This window comes from Barbatula barbatula (genome assembly GCF_947034865.1).
Source record: "Barbatula barbatula genome assembly, chromosome: 20".
Taxonomy (NCBI): Eukaryota; Metazoa; Chordata; class Actinopteri; order Cypriniformes; family Nemacheilidae; genus Barbatula; species Barbatula barbatula.
In genome coordinates, this window is record NC_136783.1 from 18058222 (window position 1) to 18078854 (window position 20633).

The 20633-nt window shown below is 40.0% G+C and overlaps 1 protein-coding gene across 4 annotated transcripts in view; it reads right to left on the bottom strand.

Moving 5' to 3' along the window:
- The window catches only part of sema3fb (sema domain, immunoglobulin domain (Ig), short basic domain, secreted, (semaphorin) 3Fb), a 48362-nt gene that overhangs the window by 10240 nt on the left and 17489 nt on the right, over nucleotides 1-20633 (bottom strand). For 2 of the 4 annotated variants that reach the window (XM_079483302.1, XM_079483301.1), the window contains exons 3-9: nucleotides 8006-8166; nucleotides 7591-7653; nucleotides 6333-6452; nucleotides 4983-5072; nucleotides 3071-3164; nucleotides 745-864; nucleotides 250-389 (exon numbers count right to left, since the gene is read on the bottom strand). In XM_079483302.1, coding sequence (XP_079339428.1) covers nucleotides 250-389; nucleotides 745-864; nucleotides 3071-3164; nucleotides 4983-5072; nucleotides 6333-6452; nucleotides 7591-7653; nucleotides 8006-8166 — 788 coding nt within the window. The remainder of the gene's footprint in view (nucleotides 1-249; nucleotides 390-744; nucleotides 865-3070; nucleotides 3165-4982; nucleotides 5073-6332; nucleotides 6453-7590; nucleotides 7654-8005; nucleotides 8167-20633) is intronic. The other 2 variants (XM_079483303.1, XM_079483304.1) reach the window with 1 other exon arrangement.

Sequence of the window (20633 nt, forward strand, 5' to 3'; positions counted from 1 at the left end):
ACTTCTGTCATAGTTAGAACGGCTGACCTGACGGGTCAACAGGTCACAGGTTCAGGGGTCACACGGATAGAGAGACGTATTGTACGCAGGGAGGTCAAATATGTGAGGATTTCAGCACGTCAGCGACAAGCAAACAGAAACGGAACAGTCTAGTAGCCAGAAAGAGAGTTTGGAAGGAATCTCTTTCACAAATGCTGCAGAATTTGATTCAATGACTTTTTGACTGAAAGTGATTTTACAGTAGCTTACCATGCAGATTCGGCCGATGCGAGACTGGGATTTGGGACTCTGGCCCATCCCGGAAGACTTCTCGCGGAAGAAAAAGTAAAGCTTGTCGTCGTTTTTCTCGTTGCTGTCAGGGATGAGGTGCACATGTACAAATGAGGGATCTAAGGAGGAGAAAAAAACATCACATGTCATTTTTCGGTTCAGATGATATTGCCATTAGCAGGCATATATTTGCGACAACATTGAATAGCTATCGTCTGTAAGGCTAAAGTATTTATGTAAAATGCAAAAGGTAATCAAAATAACTATAACAAAAAGTGACGACATAAATGTCCACTTACATAAATACAACAGAAAAATATTATATTATTGTTTAGCTAATTAAAGTCCCTTTGATGAATGTCAGAAAGCATCTACCTAAAGATTTTATAAAGCTGAAAATATTTTTGATTTTGAAATTTCTGATGTCAAAAAAGTTTGTTATTTGTCAGGCAAGTATAGACTTTTTTTATTTACCATTCAGCCATCTGGAGTTGTACTGGTCAGTTCGCATGACAGCGTTTTTTCCCAAAGTTCGGAAAATAGCCGAGTCGGTGCCCATGAAGTCAATGTACACCCCGGCATAGAGCTCTCCATCTATGCGTTACAGAAAAAGAAAATATTACAGAGAAAAAGACCGACATCTTTGAACATGTCAGGATGATAGATTTATAAGCTTTAAATGCCTTTGATAAACCTGCAGTCACACCCTTAACTAAACGTGGGTGTCTCTTAAGCCCAAACATTGTGCCAGGAGATCAATCAGAACGCAGGGCACATAAGGCTGTATATCTGTCAAACGCACCCTACACGCTTTATCATTAACCGACACATTCATCCAAAGTGACTTATGTCCTTGTAGTACAGTCACAGGGGCAAACCCCTAAGAATAACCCCCGTACGGTATCCTGCCAAGGGGAACAAAGGCGAGTTCATAAATCAAACTGTACATTGTTCAAACCTGCAACCTTTTGGTTACCGGCACAGATCTTTCAACCCTAGGTTACACCCCTTTGATCTGCGGCCCTATAAATCCACAGATGCACATAAAAACACAAACAAATACAAGTGAAAACCTGACTACATCTTAATCCTGTGTCAGCCACCGTGAGCCATTGGTTGCAATTCACAACCTCACCGCTTGATGTCGCTAAATTTCATACACTGGACCTTTAAAGAAATCTTAATAATGGCCTTTCAAGAAAATGCGAACTTGCATTATAAAGCGCAGCAGATTAATGCCCGCTGGTTTTCACATGCACGGGTCATTATGTGTATGCATGTGAGTGGTTATTATTGCCTCCGGAGGAATTCGTTCCTTGTTAAGTAGAAGCCAGGCCAAGTGTGTGTGCGTGTGCAGGTCATCTGAGCAGGTGTCCCAGCGTGTAGCTGGCAGCATCCATGGTTATTAAGGAGGGGCAGAGGAACCACGGCCAGGCGGGACGCTGTCCCTGCGCTCATGATTAATTCTCCCTCTGTGGAACCCAGAACACGGGGCCTGTCTGTTTTTGCCCACACTTGTTTCTGTGTACAGTGAGATAGGAGTTCAGTCGGAGCGGTTTGGACAGGAAGCCGACTGGAGTGGAATGACTTGACGGTGTATTTGCTTGGTCCAACTGCGTTTTTTTCCAGTGGCTGGGGAAGTCTAGGTGCCAACCTGTCAGACTGTCTTGTAAATTCGAGCAAACAACTATAACATATGAGGTGGTGGTTAAACATTACCAGGCGACTAAAGTGTTCCTGGAGGACCGGCGAGCTAAACAGTTTGTTAAAACCGGCGTGTCATGTTTGTTGTGGCGTTTAAGGTCATTCCTTGTGTTGGACTGAGATAAATAGCTTTGCAGGCTAAGCTAAGTGGTTTTACTGGTTGTGGGTTTGCGAAGCCGTGCTGTTAAGACTGTTCAGTCAGTTGTTTTTATGGTTCAGGGTTTTGCTGAATAAACTGCTGTGTGAGTGTTGCCAGATTGGGCCTTCGCAGAGTTGTTTGGTCTAGTTCAGGGATTTAGTCAGAAAAATCATCGTCCGCTAGGGAAAAATCTAATCACAGCAAAGTAGAAACAAGCTGCGTGAATTGGGTTTATTATATGCCAAAGTGTAATACCTAAGGTTAAAGATTTGTTCGAATCCCTAAACAACATCACTGCCAAGTACAAGCAATGGTACAATAATTGTGATGCATGCCAAACTAATAAAACAGGCTGCTTTACTTTGAAAATGATCTTTTGAAATTTAACAGATTACAGATAACCCCGGCAAATGCGCAGACTTTATCCAATATTCTGAAATGAACTGTTACCAAATGGTCTATAAAGAGTTTAGTTGGATAGACCATGAATAGTCGAGAATCCGCCGTAGAAGAATTGTTAAGAGATTCCTTACAATTTATTTTACTGCTCAGCTTTCTTTGCCATCTGAATTTTCCATTCTCTTTGTGAGATATCGTGGTTGCTGAAGCGCATCTGATTTCTGCATTTCGTTTAATTTCCACTTTGGTGAAATGATGTGCCGTCTCATGACAACGTGACAAGTTCCACCTCACCTCATGTTGTGCCAGTAAAACAAAGAACAGGGAGGCCTCTCGCTCTTTTAGGCCACAATGAAGCAAGAAAGCGAAGTGGATTGATTCAAAGTGGTTGTTAAAATGAGCAATGCTTGAAGACGAGAGGCGATGGTGCTTTCAACAGCAGGATATAAAAAGGTTAAAAAAAACTCCATGAGAACCTCTTCATGAACTCCACTGAGGTGGAAACACATTTGACAAAGTTTTGAATGGAAAATGGGACCAATTACAGGTGGAACTTACTGATCAAAGCAGAGACGCTGTTCAACTTTGGGTCATATGGACATTTTCCTTTTCCAGAATCCTCTCTGCCAGGCTCTAAGTGGAAGACGGATTCCTTAAAAAGGAAATTGAAAGCAAAGATGCATGTCAATATTTTTATAGAAGCGTTAACACGTTTTTATATCACAGCAAGCATTTAGTTGAGACAATACTGTATGGCGGTGAAGCAAGACTGAATGACAAATAAGAAATGATTATGGAAAATCTAATCTCTACATCGTCACATTCTGCTCGGCTGTATTTTTAAGTTTGATTTGTTTTGCTGTCCAAACTTCTCTGCTCACAAGTAACCTAACTAGTGTGCGCACTTGCACCTGTCTAATCCTGCTCGGAGAACGTGGCGGAATGGCTTACTGACACCGGCCCGTTTGTTCCAGCATCCCTCGGGCGTGATGCAGAAACTCTGACTGACAGGTATTTGGATGTGAGCTTAAAGAATTGCCACCAGCGTGTGCTGACATGCCCTTAAGACTCACCATGAGCCAGATCTCCAACCTCACCCTCCAAGAGAGCAACTTTTTCATCTTATCTATCAACATTCATATGAGGGAAAGTAAAACGGCTGTCAAGCTATTCAGAGCTGTCCAACATTAATAAAAAGCAATAGATAATCTGTCAAAGTCAACACATAGAAATGACGCCTGTTAGCAGCTCCTGCAAACCAAACAGTCAGGGGACGAAGTCCCTTAAAGATGAAGCTAGTCATTATTTATACGTTTGATGTCCAGTTTGAGGTTAAAATAAAGAGATAATTACAAGCAACCAATCGGAAGGCCGATTTGGCTAACTCTCTCTGTGGTGTTATTAAAATCACTTTGTTTGTTGAGCAGATAAGACATTAACGTCAACTTTAAATTAGAAATGTAAAAATTCCAGATTTAAGATTTTAGTGAGGCGCTATAAGTTTCTGAATCGAAGTTTGCACACAGAGAAAACTCAGGTCACAAGAGGGTTAAACGCTTCTACCTGTGATGTGAAATGTACAGTAGGACGGCAGAGGTATTTGAGTAATGTTTAGCTCTGTAGCTCTATTTCTTTGGTTCCTTGCATTTGCTACTGCATTCTTGTGTTTGCGCTGGATCAACTGTCCGAGAGTAAAGGAGGGTGAAGAAATGTGTAGGTCAGAGAGAGAAAGTGTGTGTTTGGCCTTCATTCCATTTCATTGACAGGACCACTGGGGTGGATTATCAAGCTTAAACTGAGAAAGTTGTGTATAGTTCAAATTTACACTTAAATTATAAAACTATAAAAATATGAAATAATATATAAAAACATGATATAAAATGTATACTGTATAGTAAATAAAAGGAAGCATTATTACTAGTGGCCTCATTTTTTTTATCCAAACTGAATAATGCATGACAAACCATAAGACATCCAGTAAATCAAGGAACAAAGCTTTAGAAACAAGAAAAGACATTGCAGTCCAAACATCAGACAGAGATGTGTTAGAACACATGTGACACAGGACAAGCAAACCAGCCTTATCTGTAAATTTTTTTAAATTGAGATTTTTACATAATCTGAAAGCGGAATAGTTCAGTTTTGTTAGGATATGTAGCAGGCCATCCACTCACAAAAATAAAGGTTTTATTTATTTATTGAAGAAAATTTACAAAATTGCTTCATCAAACATGACCTGTACTTCATTTCCTCATGATTTTGCCATAAAAATACAAGTCGAAATTTTGATCCATACACTGTATTTTCGGCTTTTACAAAAAATGTTACCTTAAGCTACTTAAGACTGGTTTTGTGATCCAGGGTCACACATGTGGTGGAACAAAGAAAAACACAAAGAGGAACAAAGAGCATGCAAGTTAGTGTCTATGGACGACAGGAGCTCCAATGGACGCCCAAACGCGGGTCCCACCTGTAGTCCTGTCTCATCAAACACTACTTCGGGTTCGGCCGCACGACTAGTTCTTCCTTTGGTATCGGGCATCTGAAGACTCATGGCCGTCTAAAACAAAACACAGTCACATGACCTGAGTTTTCATCCTCTTAAAACAAAATCCATTTATCCCCAACTAGGCCTCAACCTGTGAAAACGTCTTCCACAATACCTTTATGGTCAAACTATAATGCATTTCAATTAACTTCTCCCAAAATGCACTGCAAGAAAAAGTATCTAGGCAATAGAAAAAGGAGTTACACTGATTTAACGTGTGAAAGATATCAGGCACTATAGATACGCTTAGGTGTAAATCAAAACCCTATTGGGATTATGGAATCATGTGTTTGAGTAGATGTTGGAGTTAACTGTGTTATTATAGCATCCTGCAGTCGGATGGTTTAGGTGTGATGGGATACACATCTAGGTCTCTGAAAAACCCAAAAATCAACACAGAGTCAGCACGTCTGCTGTGGCCACATCTGTTTTCTCGGGTGCAGTCTGAACACGAAGACTGCTAACAAACCAAAGCGTCAACTGCGCAGAGACCTGCCACATCTGGATGTCTTTGGGTTTATGCGTGTCTAAATGTTGGACATGATGTGTGTTGTGCTCATTGGGGCAGACGTTGGGGATGTTTGCTTGGAAGGAGTGCATTGTGGACACAGTCTGTGACCCGGGCTTCCTGTCTGAAAGGAACAGGGAGTTAAGAGGGTGCTATTCCAACTTTGTGCTCGTTTAGCCATATTCACACACATAGGGCATTAAAATAATTCCTGGGAAATGTTCATTTCAGTGGACTCTGGACCTCCGAGACCCTGCTGGCACTCTATAATGGGAGCTCCCATATCACAACCAGCCAACATAAAGCAGCTTTCAGACTTGAATGAGAGGGTAACTGTAGCTTTGGCATAACTGTGTGTTAAAAAAATAGAGGTAGAGAAATTGATTGTTCCCAAACTGTGACTCACTAATACCAAAATCCCAGGACCACCATTAGAAAACAAGAGTCATTTTTGGAGCAACAGGAGCAAAAATGAGGGTCCTGAAAAGGCAAAGTGGGTCTGGAGAGTGATGCCTGACTCGAGCTGAGAAACTCAATCTCTCCAATTAAAGAGTAAAACTAAACATGAGAGTTATAGTGCGTTTGGGAAGGCAGCTGCTTGGCAGCCGACACCTGGAGGGTTTTACTGAAAGGTAAGTGACAAAAGATGGTTGATGAACTGTAAGAGACAGATGTGTGCACATTTCTGGAAAATGGATGTGCATGTCCAGGTGTACCCGCCAATGTTTAAGCCACATCTCCCATATTCCCCTGCGCATATTCACCATGGGTTTGCGTCCACGGTTCACGTAGGTGCACACAGGGTTGTAGGCGCCCGTCCCGCACACGTACAGGTGTGTCCTGTTCCACGGCTCGATCAGACGGACGAAATTACCGCACTCGCCCTGATAGGGGAAATAATGGTGTTAATTATTTTCACAAACTTCTGTGGAACACAACAAATGAGCCAATAGAATGAATATTAAGACCAGATGAAAAGTCTGAAATGTGTATATTTTAACACAGCTACTGTATGTTGGGTTAGCTATATGTTCAACTTTAGGGGACGGTTGAGCAAGCACGGCTTGAGCCTAATAGCATAGAAGACTATTAGCTTGCACACTTGCATTGACATTTAAAATAAGTCAGCATTATTATTATTATCAATATTGTGATGGATATCGTCATAATCATCATCACCACCTATTATTCGTTATTTTGCATGGGACAAATAATAAAGTAGACATCATTTAACTTCAACCCACGTAAAGCCAAAAAGTGTATGCCACCCGCAATTTTATGTTTCAAACAGAGATGCATTGTAAAGGCCAAAGCTTTAAAAGAATCGAACTAAAATGAATAATGCATTTTTTTAATAAGATTCTAAGGACATAACGCAACATGTTTGAGATCAGCATCCTGACCTTTTCAACAATAATGTTATGTTCAAAGAAACGCAAGGGTCAAATCACAAATGTCCTATAGTCCACATGGATACATTTCACAGGATAACCATGTTAATAATTCATGAGCTGTGGTTGAAACCTGTCACGTCCCACGCTGACACAGTGACACTAAGTATCCTACCAGTAAAAAATCCACACCAACCGCCCCCAAGAAACAAACCCAGCAGATGTGCAGACGATCAGGTGATGCATAAATGGACATGTCCTACACTTTTACAGGCCCCCAAAACCACATGTCTAATTCAACATATGAATCTAGAAAGCTGACAGGTTTGAGTAGGTTTCACACTGAATCCGGCATCTGTTTTCCGTGTGTGTGCATTGCTTACGTGTGTGTGGTTTTGGACCAAGCAGATTTCTAACACATACATCGAGACATAGCTACAGCTGTAAATATATACCGGCGGGACTACTGCATGATCTCCAAATATTGACTAATGATAAAGAGAATTTGTGATGGGGTTATTAGGATGATGTCAGAAAAGGGGTTGATTTCAATTTGGGTGCGAAAATAGCCTCACAATTCCAGGTCAAAACAAGCGAAATAGTTTGAGAATAAAAATAAAAACAAACTCACGTGTGTGTCTTTGCCACTTAAAACACACTCCGTCTTCCTCTGTGGCGAAACACCCCAGTGTATCTAAAACGGAGAGAATACGAGAGAGAAGCAAGAGGTCAATCTCATTTGTCACAACAATGACACACTACCTCAGAAAAAAATCCCATTAAACTCAACAACCTATCAATGTAATGAGCTCAACTAGCCAGTGATTGTTCAGCCCGTTCCTTTATAAGACCCCTGGGTTCCCCACATCTAGGCTTTGGTTTTGGATCATTTAAGCTACTTCCCTGCATTACTATAGCAGAGTATCTAAAACAGAAACTACCTTACGGTTCAACCAAAATGTATGACAAATATCTTAACCATAAAATTATTAGGATCTCTACTCTATGTAGGAAGGAGGAAGAGGATAAATTGGTTTGGCTCTTACAATGAGGGGCTCTCGGTTGATGTCGTGGAGGTCGAGGGACAAGATGTAGTCTTTGCAGCCCACGTACATGCGGTCGTGATCCTCGTCCATGCGCAAGATGCGATAGTCTGATGTGTTCAACAGGAAGGAGAAATGATGCGCTGTCTCTGTAGACCTCAGATCTGCAGAATACAGAAAGGCAAAGACGTGTCAGTCATCAAAGAGACAACCCATTTACTGCCATAACTTTGTTTTGAGGAAAATATTAAACGAAAAAAGTGAGTGAAAAGACAGATGGATAGCAATTATTTCCCAATCTCATTCCATTCTTAAATCTTTTATACAGTAATTGGCAAAATAAAAATGCTAGCTTATAACAATTGTCTTGGCCACAATCCACAACAAAGTCTATAATTCACCTCATCAGATAATAGGAAGTTTATTGCTGCAATTACAAAACAATGCAACCGAATCTATAATTATGTATTTTTCCATTGAATCTGACGGAAACAAAAAACATTTGAATCTGAGGTCTAACAGACGCACACTCAAACCTCATTTTATCACATATTTTACAAATACTACGTTTCTAAAGCACACAACACACACTGATAAAGACAGCAATAAATAAAACAAACAAACATTATTTGTTGGAATATCTATACACCAGTGCATGGTCATTGTGTCTACACACCTCTTCAGTATCTCTGCCACTCAGGGAGACCCATCCAGAAATAACCCAATCAGAGATAATGAATACATTTAAACTCTTATCTTAGTAACTTATCAAAACAAATAGAACATAAAATAAGGTCTTTATCTGCCTGACTCAGGGTCTGTGCTTATTACAACAATACACGTGAAATCAATTATATTACAACTGATGTATTTGTATAGTTTGATTGAATAAATGCACAAGCGAGAGTTGGTTATACATGTCAGGGTTTGATTGACAGCTGTCAATGCGTGTGCAGACTCTGTGAGACTATTTGTGTTTAAGCTCAAAACTAAAAAATGTGTCCCTTCACTGAAAAATAGACCATGTGCACTAAAAATGAGACTGAGGCTTTGCAGAAAATTGGCCATTTCAATAAAGCACACTGGAGCGAGAGATGTGCTTACTGCATGTCTGTCAACATCTCCTAAACATCTGTTTGTTTTAAGAGCCCTTCTGACAGACCATCTGCTGGGGTGGATCTCAGTCCGAAAACTTTGTGTGTTTGCAATGGAAGACACGGTTGAGGGATTGACACACAAGTCATTTTATAAAGTTTTCACCATGATGCCAAGGGTTTTTGCTAGATGGCTGATTAAGTCTATTATATTCTGGTCTTTACATATGATTTTGTCAATGTACGTATTATAGTGTACAGTATATGCTTAGAAAAGTAGAAGCACACCTTTCTTTATTAGTCACAAATTTAAAGCACAAAAACATCTGCGGTGGAAGTCCCTCAAACTACATGAGCGAATGCAAGCTACACTAAGAAGTCAGGAGGATTTAAAGGTAAGACCATTCGGCTATTCTATAATAACACATAACCTAAATATAACACGTCTACAGGATATTCACAGTGTCTACTCAATGATTTTTGCAGGGCCAAGCAGCATATCCAGTTCCTGTAACTCTCGAAGAAAACACTTCTGTTCAAAGTCTGGAATGTTCAAAAGGGAGGGGGAAATGCACGTTTACTATTGAAGGAATTCAAGTATGCACTTTGTGTCTTTAAGCGCACAAAACTCAGTTTAGCTCTAAGGCTTGGCATATGGTCGGGGCTGACGAAACCAAAGTAAATATGGAGCCGAGACTGTGCATGCCAAAAGCTAAATGCTACCCCTTATCTCTGTCTTCTCGCGTTCTCCAATTCAACCCCCGTTCTGGTTCGACCTCTTTCTATCCTGAAAGACAGAAAACCACCTGTGGAAACAAGAGCGACTGGCTGAAGATCTTTGTATTCGGAGACCAACAATACCAACAGCTACGTGTCTATCTGAAATCCATCCGGTCACATGATCCAAAATGTTCTCTATTACCGTTTTAAAATAACAAATATTAAATGGGACTTTGAACCTCCAGGCAAAAATACACCCAACAAAAACAGTGTGTCGCAGTTTAACATGTTAAAAAATAGATTTGCCAAATAATTTGAACAAAATTTTCTCTTAAGATTTTCTCTTAACTCCGTACATAATTCGAATTGAATTGCCTTTATTTTAAAAGTGCACCTAATACCTTGCAATATTGTCTAGGTAGGTACCACACTAGTGCCATACAGTGTGAGAGTTATAGAAATATCAGACAGATAGAAAACAAGATACAAGTGCGAAAATATCCTGAAACTTTACAAAAACAAAACCGGTCTCAATGTAAGCTAAGCACTGCCAAACCCACAGCTCTCCTTGACACATTTACTTTCAACCTTTTGGTACAAGACCTGTGAAAATCCAGTCAAGTTAATCCAGCCAGATAACGCCATACCCTACATCATCATACTGTGCAGTCTAAGTAACTCACGACTGGGGGGTCTGATCAACACACACACACACACACACACACAAGAAATGGCCTTTTTTTCTTCACTCCTCTAGCATGAAATGGCCTGTTGGGGAGAAACTAGAACTTGGTGTTGCGAATGACTAGTAACCTGAGCCATACTTTTGCTTTTCAGCCTTTTTTCCACTTTCCACTCTCACGGTTGCATGCATGCCCTGTTTCCCCGCATGAGCGGTGTAGCAGGAAGAATCCACTATGTTCAACAGCAGCGCTACTGTTTTGCTTCCTCTCTTGCACCTTCTCACACGGCCTGTCTTTCTCTGCACCCTACTGACATTTCGGTTCGTTCTGCTGGTGTCCGACCAGCTGTGAACCTTTTCACATCCTTCACGTTGTGTGCCCTGTTAAACCCTGAGAACATGGTAATGGAATCTGGTGCGACTCTGGTGTGGGTGATCAGGACTAATCCTTTGCATGCTCCAGGTGATGGTGCAGTACCAAGATTTCACATCTTCCCTGTACACTTTCTTTCTCTGTGGCTTTGCCAGTTGCTGGTCATGTATGATCACATTTATATCCAAAGACTGAACTTCAGGTCAGCCCTGTTTAGATAGCAGTGGCGGAGCCAGGAATTCTTCATAGGGGTGGCCAGGCAGGGGCCAGTAGTTACTTTGGGGTGGCACAAAAAACATAATTTTGCAAACTTATCCAACCTTAAAATACTTTTTAAAGTATTGTATGTGCCCAAATCACAATGATGTATAATGTACAATAGCTAGTCTACAATGGCCTTTTTTTATTAAAGTTTACCAAAATCCTGAGGTCATAATCTTACTCACCCTCAAGTTATTTAATAAAAGAAAACTTAGGAAATTCACTTTGAAAACAGAATAAATATCTCCCAATGATAATAAAAAGTTTAAAAAGGACCAGAAATGATTTACTGAAGTGAATTTTATTTCAAGTGCAAACTATGAAAATTCAGCAAATTTACAAGCTGTTTCCAAATTACATGTCACTAGTTACACTAGAACAAACAACCTTCAATAGTTTGATTCTACGGTTATTGTGCTTTAAAGCAAATAAGTTTACAAATTCATCAAAGTTCAGAGACTTGGCTCTCCTGGACTCCACACTTAAGACACCTAGATTGCTCAGTCTCTCATCATTCATGGTTGAGCGCAGGTAACTCTTCACTAGTTTGAGAGTAGAGAAGCTGCGTTCACATCCAGCTGTACTCACAGGAATGGCAACAGCAATTTTGCACAATCTAAAGAGCTTGTGAAATACCTCTTTAAGTACAGTCAAATCTACAACACTAGTGGGATACTGTATGCCAGCTTGCACTTTTCTCTCCAGAATTATTTTCATTTGGTTCATCCGATAGTTTCGCAGTCCGAACGTAATCGTTTTGCCATGATCGATCGAGGTAATTTTGATCAAAATCTAAGCAACTATTATTTATTATTTATAATTGATCGCAATTACGATCGGGGTGGCCGTGATTATTTCCATGGTGGCCATGGCCACCTCTGGCCACCCCCTAGCTCCGCCCCTGATAGATAGGCTACAATGAGGTTTATATTCCTATAGCATTACAAGCTGCCAAAGTCAAGCTTAGCGTTCTATAACCTAGTCACATTTAATGCTGATATGATTTTGACATAAAAGTTGGGTGACACAGAGTATAAAAGAAGTACTGTACATACTAAAGGACTTAAATGTTATTGAAAAGCATGCATTAGCTAATTTTCAGAAGTAAAAAAAACTTGTCACCCAAGTAATACCTTCCTTCAAAATAAAAGTCAAGACTTATTTCTTTACTGTTGATAGGTGTCTATCAACACTTTTTACTTTTTCTATGCTAACTAATCTAGAAATTTATGTAAAATGAAACGAAACCTGAAACTAATATCAGGCAGCAATACACGAAGACGACAAAATTGCTATAATATTAACACCTGAACAAAATACACATATATAAAAATAAACAAAAGACCAAAACATCTTATCTAATAAAAAAGTTTGGATGAGAAATTGAAGTTTGCATAAATTGCAATCAAATTCAAATAGTACTGTATCAGACATTATTTGGGAGATAAATTGGCAATATGTGCAACAATATCCTTTATGCCTTTTGCACTGCAGGAACTGTCCTGCTGCGCATTTCTCAAGTTTCAAATTTGGTTAAATAAAAAAGCGTTTGCCAAGTCCTGTGGAGCAAGTTCCTACACGAAACTCAGCTCCCGGGACAAGAGCCGCAAGAAAAAGGAAGAGAAGGATGAGGGCGGTTTGGGATTAGCGTGACACTGATGTATGCAGGCGGACCGCGGACAAAGCCAGAGCCCACATCATCGCTCTCCGCAGCATATGCGTATTTATGCTGGCCCGCTCGCTTGCACGCAAGCTTGACATAATCGAGAGTCACAGGGTGATAACTGGAGTGTTACACACAGTTGTAAGAAAGCCCTCATTTAAACAACAGGTTCCACCTAATGATAAACATCATCAACACCATGTCAATACCTCTAGCGCATGCAGGGTATCCTTTGAACCTTAAAGTCTATCTGGCAATAGTTAAACTGTCATATGGGTGTGTTTGTCAAATGTAAAAAAAAGGAAAAGTAGCCAAAGTGAACAGCTCCACTAGTGATGTATAAATGTATAAAGTATAAAGTGTGTATAAAGAAATCTGGCGTTGCTGTCACCTATTTATGAGACTGGATTAAACATTGGGTAGACAGCTGTGTTTAAGAGCTTGCCTAGCATCTGTTTCAATTTGCTGATTTTAACATTCATGTTATAAAAAAATGCTTTGCATAAGTTATAGTGCAAACTGACATTTTGGAGAGAGAAGCATCGCTTTCTACGACACTGCAACTGCCAACATTTTAGTCGTCATTTTTCAAGGCAAATAGACAAGGGAAGGGAGGCCAAAGGGAGAAATACAAAAACACAACCCAATGAATGCCCTAAAGTGTGTTTACTGTATGTGCATGTGACCCTTATCCATGCACAGTTTATAACAGCTTACTTTGAGTCTGTGTGTGGTAAAGAGAGCATACACACACACACACAGTTGAGATGGCATCAGTCCAGCACATTGCATGCCGCAGTGCACTTGTAGCTCTCATTGTCCTGACAACTCACACATGCTGATTTCCTGTAAGACCCAGATAAGAGCTCAGGGTTTAGAGAAAGGGTGACAGAGGGAGAGAGACCCACACCCAGGGAGAGAGACCCACACCCAGGGAGAGAGACCCACACCCAGGGAGAGAGACCCACACCCAGGGAGAAAAGAGAGCGAGAGATAGCAGTTTTATCACAGATATAGTCTGTCCGGATGTTGCACCTAATTCATATCTAAAGTTGAGGCAGTATGATGTAAGCGGTATCTTTATCAGCTTTTTTTTCATTTATCACAATGCTATGACTTTTTGAGTCAAAAGTTGATTTTAAACCAACAGCATGAACGCCATAAATGAACATGCACTTCTCCCTCTTCTTTATATGCACGCACAGATACGGTTTTGTTGGCCTACGGGATCTAAAGATGACACAACTGTGAAGAAATGCATCCATAACTACTGAAAAGCTTGTTTGGCTTTCTTCTGCTGTTTAGCTTGGACTTGTTTAATCGCAGCGGAGAGCCACTGAAAGACAAAAACAGCGGAATAGACCAAAACCCTTCAAAGAAAATAATTTATGAGCGAGGTTGTGATTTATATGCATGTTCGTGCCGAAGGTTCCAGTTTAAAGGATCCATATTCCATACTTTTGCAGCAAGTACATTTTTCCCTGGAGTTGTATGATTGTTCTTGGTGCAAGAATCCTTTGTTAACTTCATAATAAAGTTTTGCATGACCACAGCTGTCTCTGTGATGCATCAAGAAATGACAGAAATCTTTTTTAAGCTACATACTGCATAGAGAAGAACTTGCTTTCAGGACAAAAAATATCCATAATGAACTCATTTCAAACCACTTCTTCTTGTTTCACATTGAAGGTGAAATGAACGACAGATGGATTGAATATAATCTCAGTAGTGTTTAAAAAACGAACATCTGATGGAAAACCCATTTCCTACACGAAAAGCCTTAATGTCAATAAACCACAGATAGCTTTCTGTCACGGCGTGCAGTATATGTTAAGATGCTCTGATTTGTGATGAAAGGGAATGAGGGACGGCTTGTTCTAAATCAGAGACATCTGTAAAAACACAGCTCTCTATCACCACAGACATGTTTTATTAACAAGCATTCTCTCAACAGCAATCAATCTCGGGCGTAGGCCTCTCACTCATTCTGCCCTCTCGTGCCCTGACCCCAGGAGGGTGGGCTGCCTCAGCTGTCCGGGCATCAGGTGTATGCTAAGAAGAGCCCCCCATCTTTATGATCGGCATTAATATTGCAGAGCACAAAAAGCTTAGATTTGGATTCAAATTTCATTTGATATAGTAAGCAAAAACTGAGACACGAGTCAAGACCAGTTGTCTGACTCTCTCATTCTCAATCTCAGAGTAACACACATTCCCTATAACGCTGCCAATGTAAATACATAAAACCTTCGGCAGCAGGCCTAAGAGGTCACGAGGAGCTCCAGATTAATCCGGGATTAACCCCGGGGTCAGGGTCGCTGGCCCTGATCAGAGCGGAACCAGGAAGCAGACATTGCCGAAGCAAATTGCCATTAATACAAGAAATACAATTGAGGTTTATAAAAGGAAAATTAGATGAACAGAGAATACAACTTTCAATATGCATGCAATATGCAATGTTTTCATTTCCAAAATCAAGCGCCAATATTTTAATTTAATTAAAAAAACACATAAATGTGCTGCCTATGTATTGATTTGCAGCACTTCTTGTTAAAACACAATAAAAAGAATGAAGTATTAAAAGGATTCAAAGAAGATTGAACACTATTCAAGGTACTTAGATCCAAGTTGCACAACAACTGCCAAGCGTTTACAGATCACATCCATTTAAACGGAAGTAAAAGCAGATCATGTGAATCTATAACGATTTAGTTCACTAGAATAAATATTGTTACAGTAAAAACCACACATTAAAGGTACAGTTCACCCTAAAATTTAAATTTGCTCACCCTCCAGTTGTGAAGGTATTTTAATAAAAGTTTGTAACTAAACCGTTTTGGGTCCCCATTGACTCCCATAGTAGGAGGACAAACGAAACCTATGGGAGTCAATGGTGACCTAAACTGGTTTAGTTACAAAATTTGATTAAAAAAACGCTTATTTGTGTTCAGCACAACAAAGAAATGTAGACAGGTTTGTAACAACTGGAGGGTGAGCAAATTCTGACATTTACATTTTTGGGTGAACTGTTCCTTTAAATGTCAATGTTTCAGTTGCTTCGTTGGTAAAAACAGCGTTCAGTACAAACATGATTTATATAAAAAATAAGACGTACATATACTTGAATATGAAAAGACTGCCTTTAAAGAATATATTGTTTTGAAATTCAGCTGCTGTTTTGAATTAGAGCTGCGCATTTAAACAAATAAAATTCCTTACTGCAGCTGACAAGGTTCTGACCGCAAACAGATTTGAATCCTAATGAACAGAGTCATAACTGGAGTACTTCTAGGATGTTATTTGGTCATCTAATATGTCAGGCCATCCTTCATTTACCCTACTTACTCCCAAAACCCAAACACCACCATATCAGTATGAAGATGTTTGACTTGGCCTGGAGCAGAGGGAAGTTTTAATTCAGCAAAAACCATCCTGCAAGCTTCACTGAGGTTTGTTATGAATAAAGAAGTTGTGAAGACTGCTCTGGACGGGTTCAGCCTCAAAAATGTTCTTTTTCCATCAAGGTGTCCAATATGAGGCACTAATATCATTTTGAGTTCGACATGAGAGTCAAGGGGCCGGTTTGAGTCTACATTGAAGCCTATATAAAGAAAAACAGATGACGTCAACACCATAGCCAACAAGAGGCAAAAATGCAGCATCACCAATAGATGAAAACAATGCACCCTATAAATTACAACCGAAGCCTCTAAGAAACAGGAAAAAAACACTTTATCAGCAGCAGAGAATGGGGACACGCGACGCTGAATGTCTGACACAAGCAGGTTTTCCGCGAGAGCTCCTGTCTGTATCCTGAGACATGTCATCGGATAATTTACAGTCCTGGACATCCAGGAAGGTGATCTTTAGTCGCCCTCAAGACGATGGGAACATGCACACCCTGGTGAGAGCTGCAGACTGCCGGGCTATCATAACAGAGGTCAGGGGTCACGGTGAGGCAGAGGTGGCTGAGGAATTGTTCCCCACTTCCTCTGAGGCACGGAATGGAATGCAAAAACTGACAGCAGCCATTGTGAGAGAGTTTTTTCCTCCAACCACACCGCCCGCTGCGAAGTCTTTATAGCGCTGGCTCAGTGTTTGCCGCCCCAACCTATGGGACCTGAAGAGCCTGTATGGCTGGCTGTGGCTTTTGTAAGCGGAAAAGTCTACATATAGAACGGGCTCTCTGGACACACTCTTTTCACAACATTCAATGTATAAGACACGGAGGAGCCAATCAGAAAAGACCTGTGCGAGAAAAAGCCAACGGCTGTGTTGCATTTGGCAAACGCTTTGGTTACGTTCGGTGCTGCATATGTTCCGTTTCCCAGGCCAGACAGGAAGGAAGTGGGATTAGGATTGAGCGTTGGTTTTCTCAGGCTTATGTCAACACGCTCATCTATTTCGCTCTGTTGCATTTCCTTTGCTTAACACGAGTGCTCATCTATGAGCAAGGCGATTAGCCGCAAACAAACATTATTGAGTTTTGGTGCAACGTTCACCCGGCAGCACATACACACTCGCCCCCATGGGAATAATAAGGGCAGATGGTTAACCCTTTCAGGACCGGCTCCGTCACGGCGGGAGGGAACTGATTTTGACAAGAGTTGAACGGACAGGTGTCACAATGACCAAGAGGCCTCTCTTGACCAGTTACGATATGATGGGTTCACAAGACTCTTGCCTTGACTGTGTTAACTTTCAGGACAAACATTTAAGAACTATACTGAATGCATTTGCTAAAACAAATACAACCTGATTTTACAGTGTTACTAATACAATTAGTAAAAGCAAAAATTTCCATCATGTCATTCTAAAAACGTACCATATACATCACAACTCCTCAACGGACATGAACATTTAGCAAACGTAGAGGGAATTTAGCTTTGGCTATAAGAAAGCAGAGAAATGCATTTCTTATCTTTTCATAGCTTGCAACTTGTATTCGATTGTAAATATTAATATAAATGCACCAGGATTTTCATAGAAGCATTCTAACCTGAAGGGCTTTGTCACATCTTTGGTTAATATGCAGAGGGAGATTTTTAACAAAATGCCAAATAGCTATAAGGTACGTTTTCAACCCGGACAAAAGTTTACACCCCACAAGACTTTCCAACCTTACAGCCCTGAGCCTAATGCCGTCAATCTCATATACGCTTTTTGACAAAAAGTTCTCCATTTCCGACACACATGGGAAAAAGAAGCTTGAATCGCGTCCAACTGTGAAACTCAATTATAATCAGAGAAAATGAATTAAACGCTCACATTGAGGGACGGTAGAGACGAAAGAGAACCATTTAAATTACAGGTAGGGAAAATTCAGCCCTATGAATAGTTTACAGTACTGGAGGCGAATGATGTAACCGTGCAATCAGACCTGGCATGGAAGGTAACCGTCATATGATTTACAACCCAGGCTTTGCCAGCTTCAAGACAGAGTGTTGAACAAATACTTCTGCGGCTAAGAAATGATGTGATGCCATCAGTATACCGGGCAGAGAAACATTGCGAAAACAGCGCATTTCAAGATTAGTTGAAATGTAGGATATTTCCTGTTGTTCACCATCAGTTCAGTGTGTTTTAAATGTAGTTTTCAATGAGTAATGAGCAATGAAATGTTTATAAACTTTTATAAAACTAATTCTTTTTAAAACAGGCGTTGAATGAAAGTACAGTAATGTGCAGCTGTGTGGCACTGATGCAGGCGATTCATTCTTTATGGACATAAAGCTTCATTTGTTTCCTGTCAAATAACAGCCAAACAGTCTTTGCAGAGGGCAACAAATCACTCTCCTGTTCTTTGATTCCCGCTGGGTGCTTCCAGAGTCAATCCAGGTTTCTAAAAGCTGCTTTAATCGATGATGTGAAAAGCAATTTCATGACATCTTTTGATTTATCAATACAAGCCCCAGAGCCTAAACAGGACACGTTAAACTCACTAACCTTCTCATCCAGAAACTCAGAATTACTATCGATTTTCCCCATTGCAATGCTACGGCATCAAATAGGGGTTTTATTTTGCTTAAAGGAAGCGTAACACAAAACACTGAAAAGTACAGACGATCTTTCCTCAGCAAGACAACGACTAGAGCATCAACGTTCATTGAGATTTCTTTAAAAACAAAAATACATAAGAAAAATGTATAAATGGTTATGTATTTAAAGTATTTGCTAAACATATGTATGTGTATACGTTTATAAATACAAAATGTATATGCACAGTACACAAAGGTCTTTTATGTAAATACAAACTTTTATTCTGGATGCGAATAAATCTTCATAAATCGTTTGATAGACGTAAATGTTATATATTTAAATAAACAATTAACATTCATGTAAGACTATTGTAGGGCAAGTTAGTGCCACAACTGAAATAAGGGTTTAGTGATAAACAATAAATAAAAAGTATAAAGTGATATTGCTTTATATGGCAAAGAAGTTTATGTTATCTACACGTTTCCAGACAGTAACACGTGGCTATATCAGGGGGGAAAGTTGCAAAATGCCTTTTTAAACATATGGTTTAGGCATGATTTATGCATGTAAATTGACTAACAAGCACTCCCTCATTTAGAATAAACTAGATCCATCAACTTTAAAACAAGGGAAACTTTATGTGTGGACACCTTGTGGAAATTTTGACTGCCCTTTTTGTCCAAGTCAGTAAGAACAGTTGTACATGTGTGTTAGCATATGAGATCCAATGTTGTTGGATAAACTCGATAAATTTACCTCAATCCACGGGACTCTGCGAGTCTCACATTTAATTTTAGATATACAACCCCATTGGCTGTCAGTGAAAGTGAGGTCATTGGGTTATCAAAGTGATGCGTTATGACAGGAGACAGGCAGGGTCACCAGCTAACCCACCCTCGTCCACAGCACATTTACAATAATAGCAGTGTGCTCGCATTACAATCACATCTGCTTATACTGCTGTCTGCTATAGATAAACAGGCTCCATCTTCAACTTTAGCTTTAGATAAAGAATCATCCAGAATGCACTGGGCCGCCGCAATCGCTGCAGGCGCATTAACAAGTGCCAAACAAATCGAAAGACAAATTAGAGGCATATAGTATTACGTTGCCTTTAGTTTTACACAGGAAAAATAACTGTTATGAGATTCACACCTCGATTTGAAAACGTTGCTTGCCTGATACTAGTGATACTTGGATATCTACTGAGCTCCGTGTCTCCCAACATAGTGCTCTTACTGGCCTGTTCTCTGGAAAGAAGAGAGCCAAAAAGGTCTCATCCATCATCAATGGTCTGTCTGGATTAACCAGGCCTCATAACTTCTCAGTGCCGAGCATTGGTGTAAACCTTCCCTCCCCTGCTTCTATCATCCAAATCCCAAACATCCATTATCCGTATCAGTCATTAATGCAGCCCGCCGCTGACCTCACACTTCCAATTATTAACAAAAGAATAAGTCAACACTGCCTTCTTTAAGTGCATGCACAGATGTAATCTATAACCCGAGGTGCAATGGGAGTAGCTGGTAGTTATGAAAAACAGGACCGGTAGAACATGGAGAAGGAGGTGTCCATATGAAAATATGGCTTTGTAGACTCGTTGCTCCCTGGACTCATTACAACACAGGAAGTGTGGGTTCACATGAACCAAAAAGTATGAAAACTTTATAGTAAGATAATATTTAGGAGGTTGACCTAAGAGACTTGCTATAATTCTAGCACACTTTTGCGATAATTATTCGATTTTTTAAATGTTCAAAAATAATCTATTTTATTGTGCCTTCCATGTCATTTAAATAAACTGTTGGGTTGGTTTTAAGTAATAATAACTCAAAATTACAGCAAAAAATATATTTTTA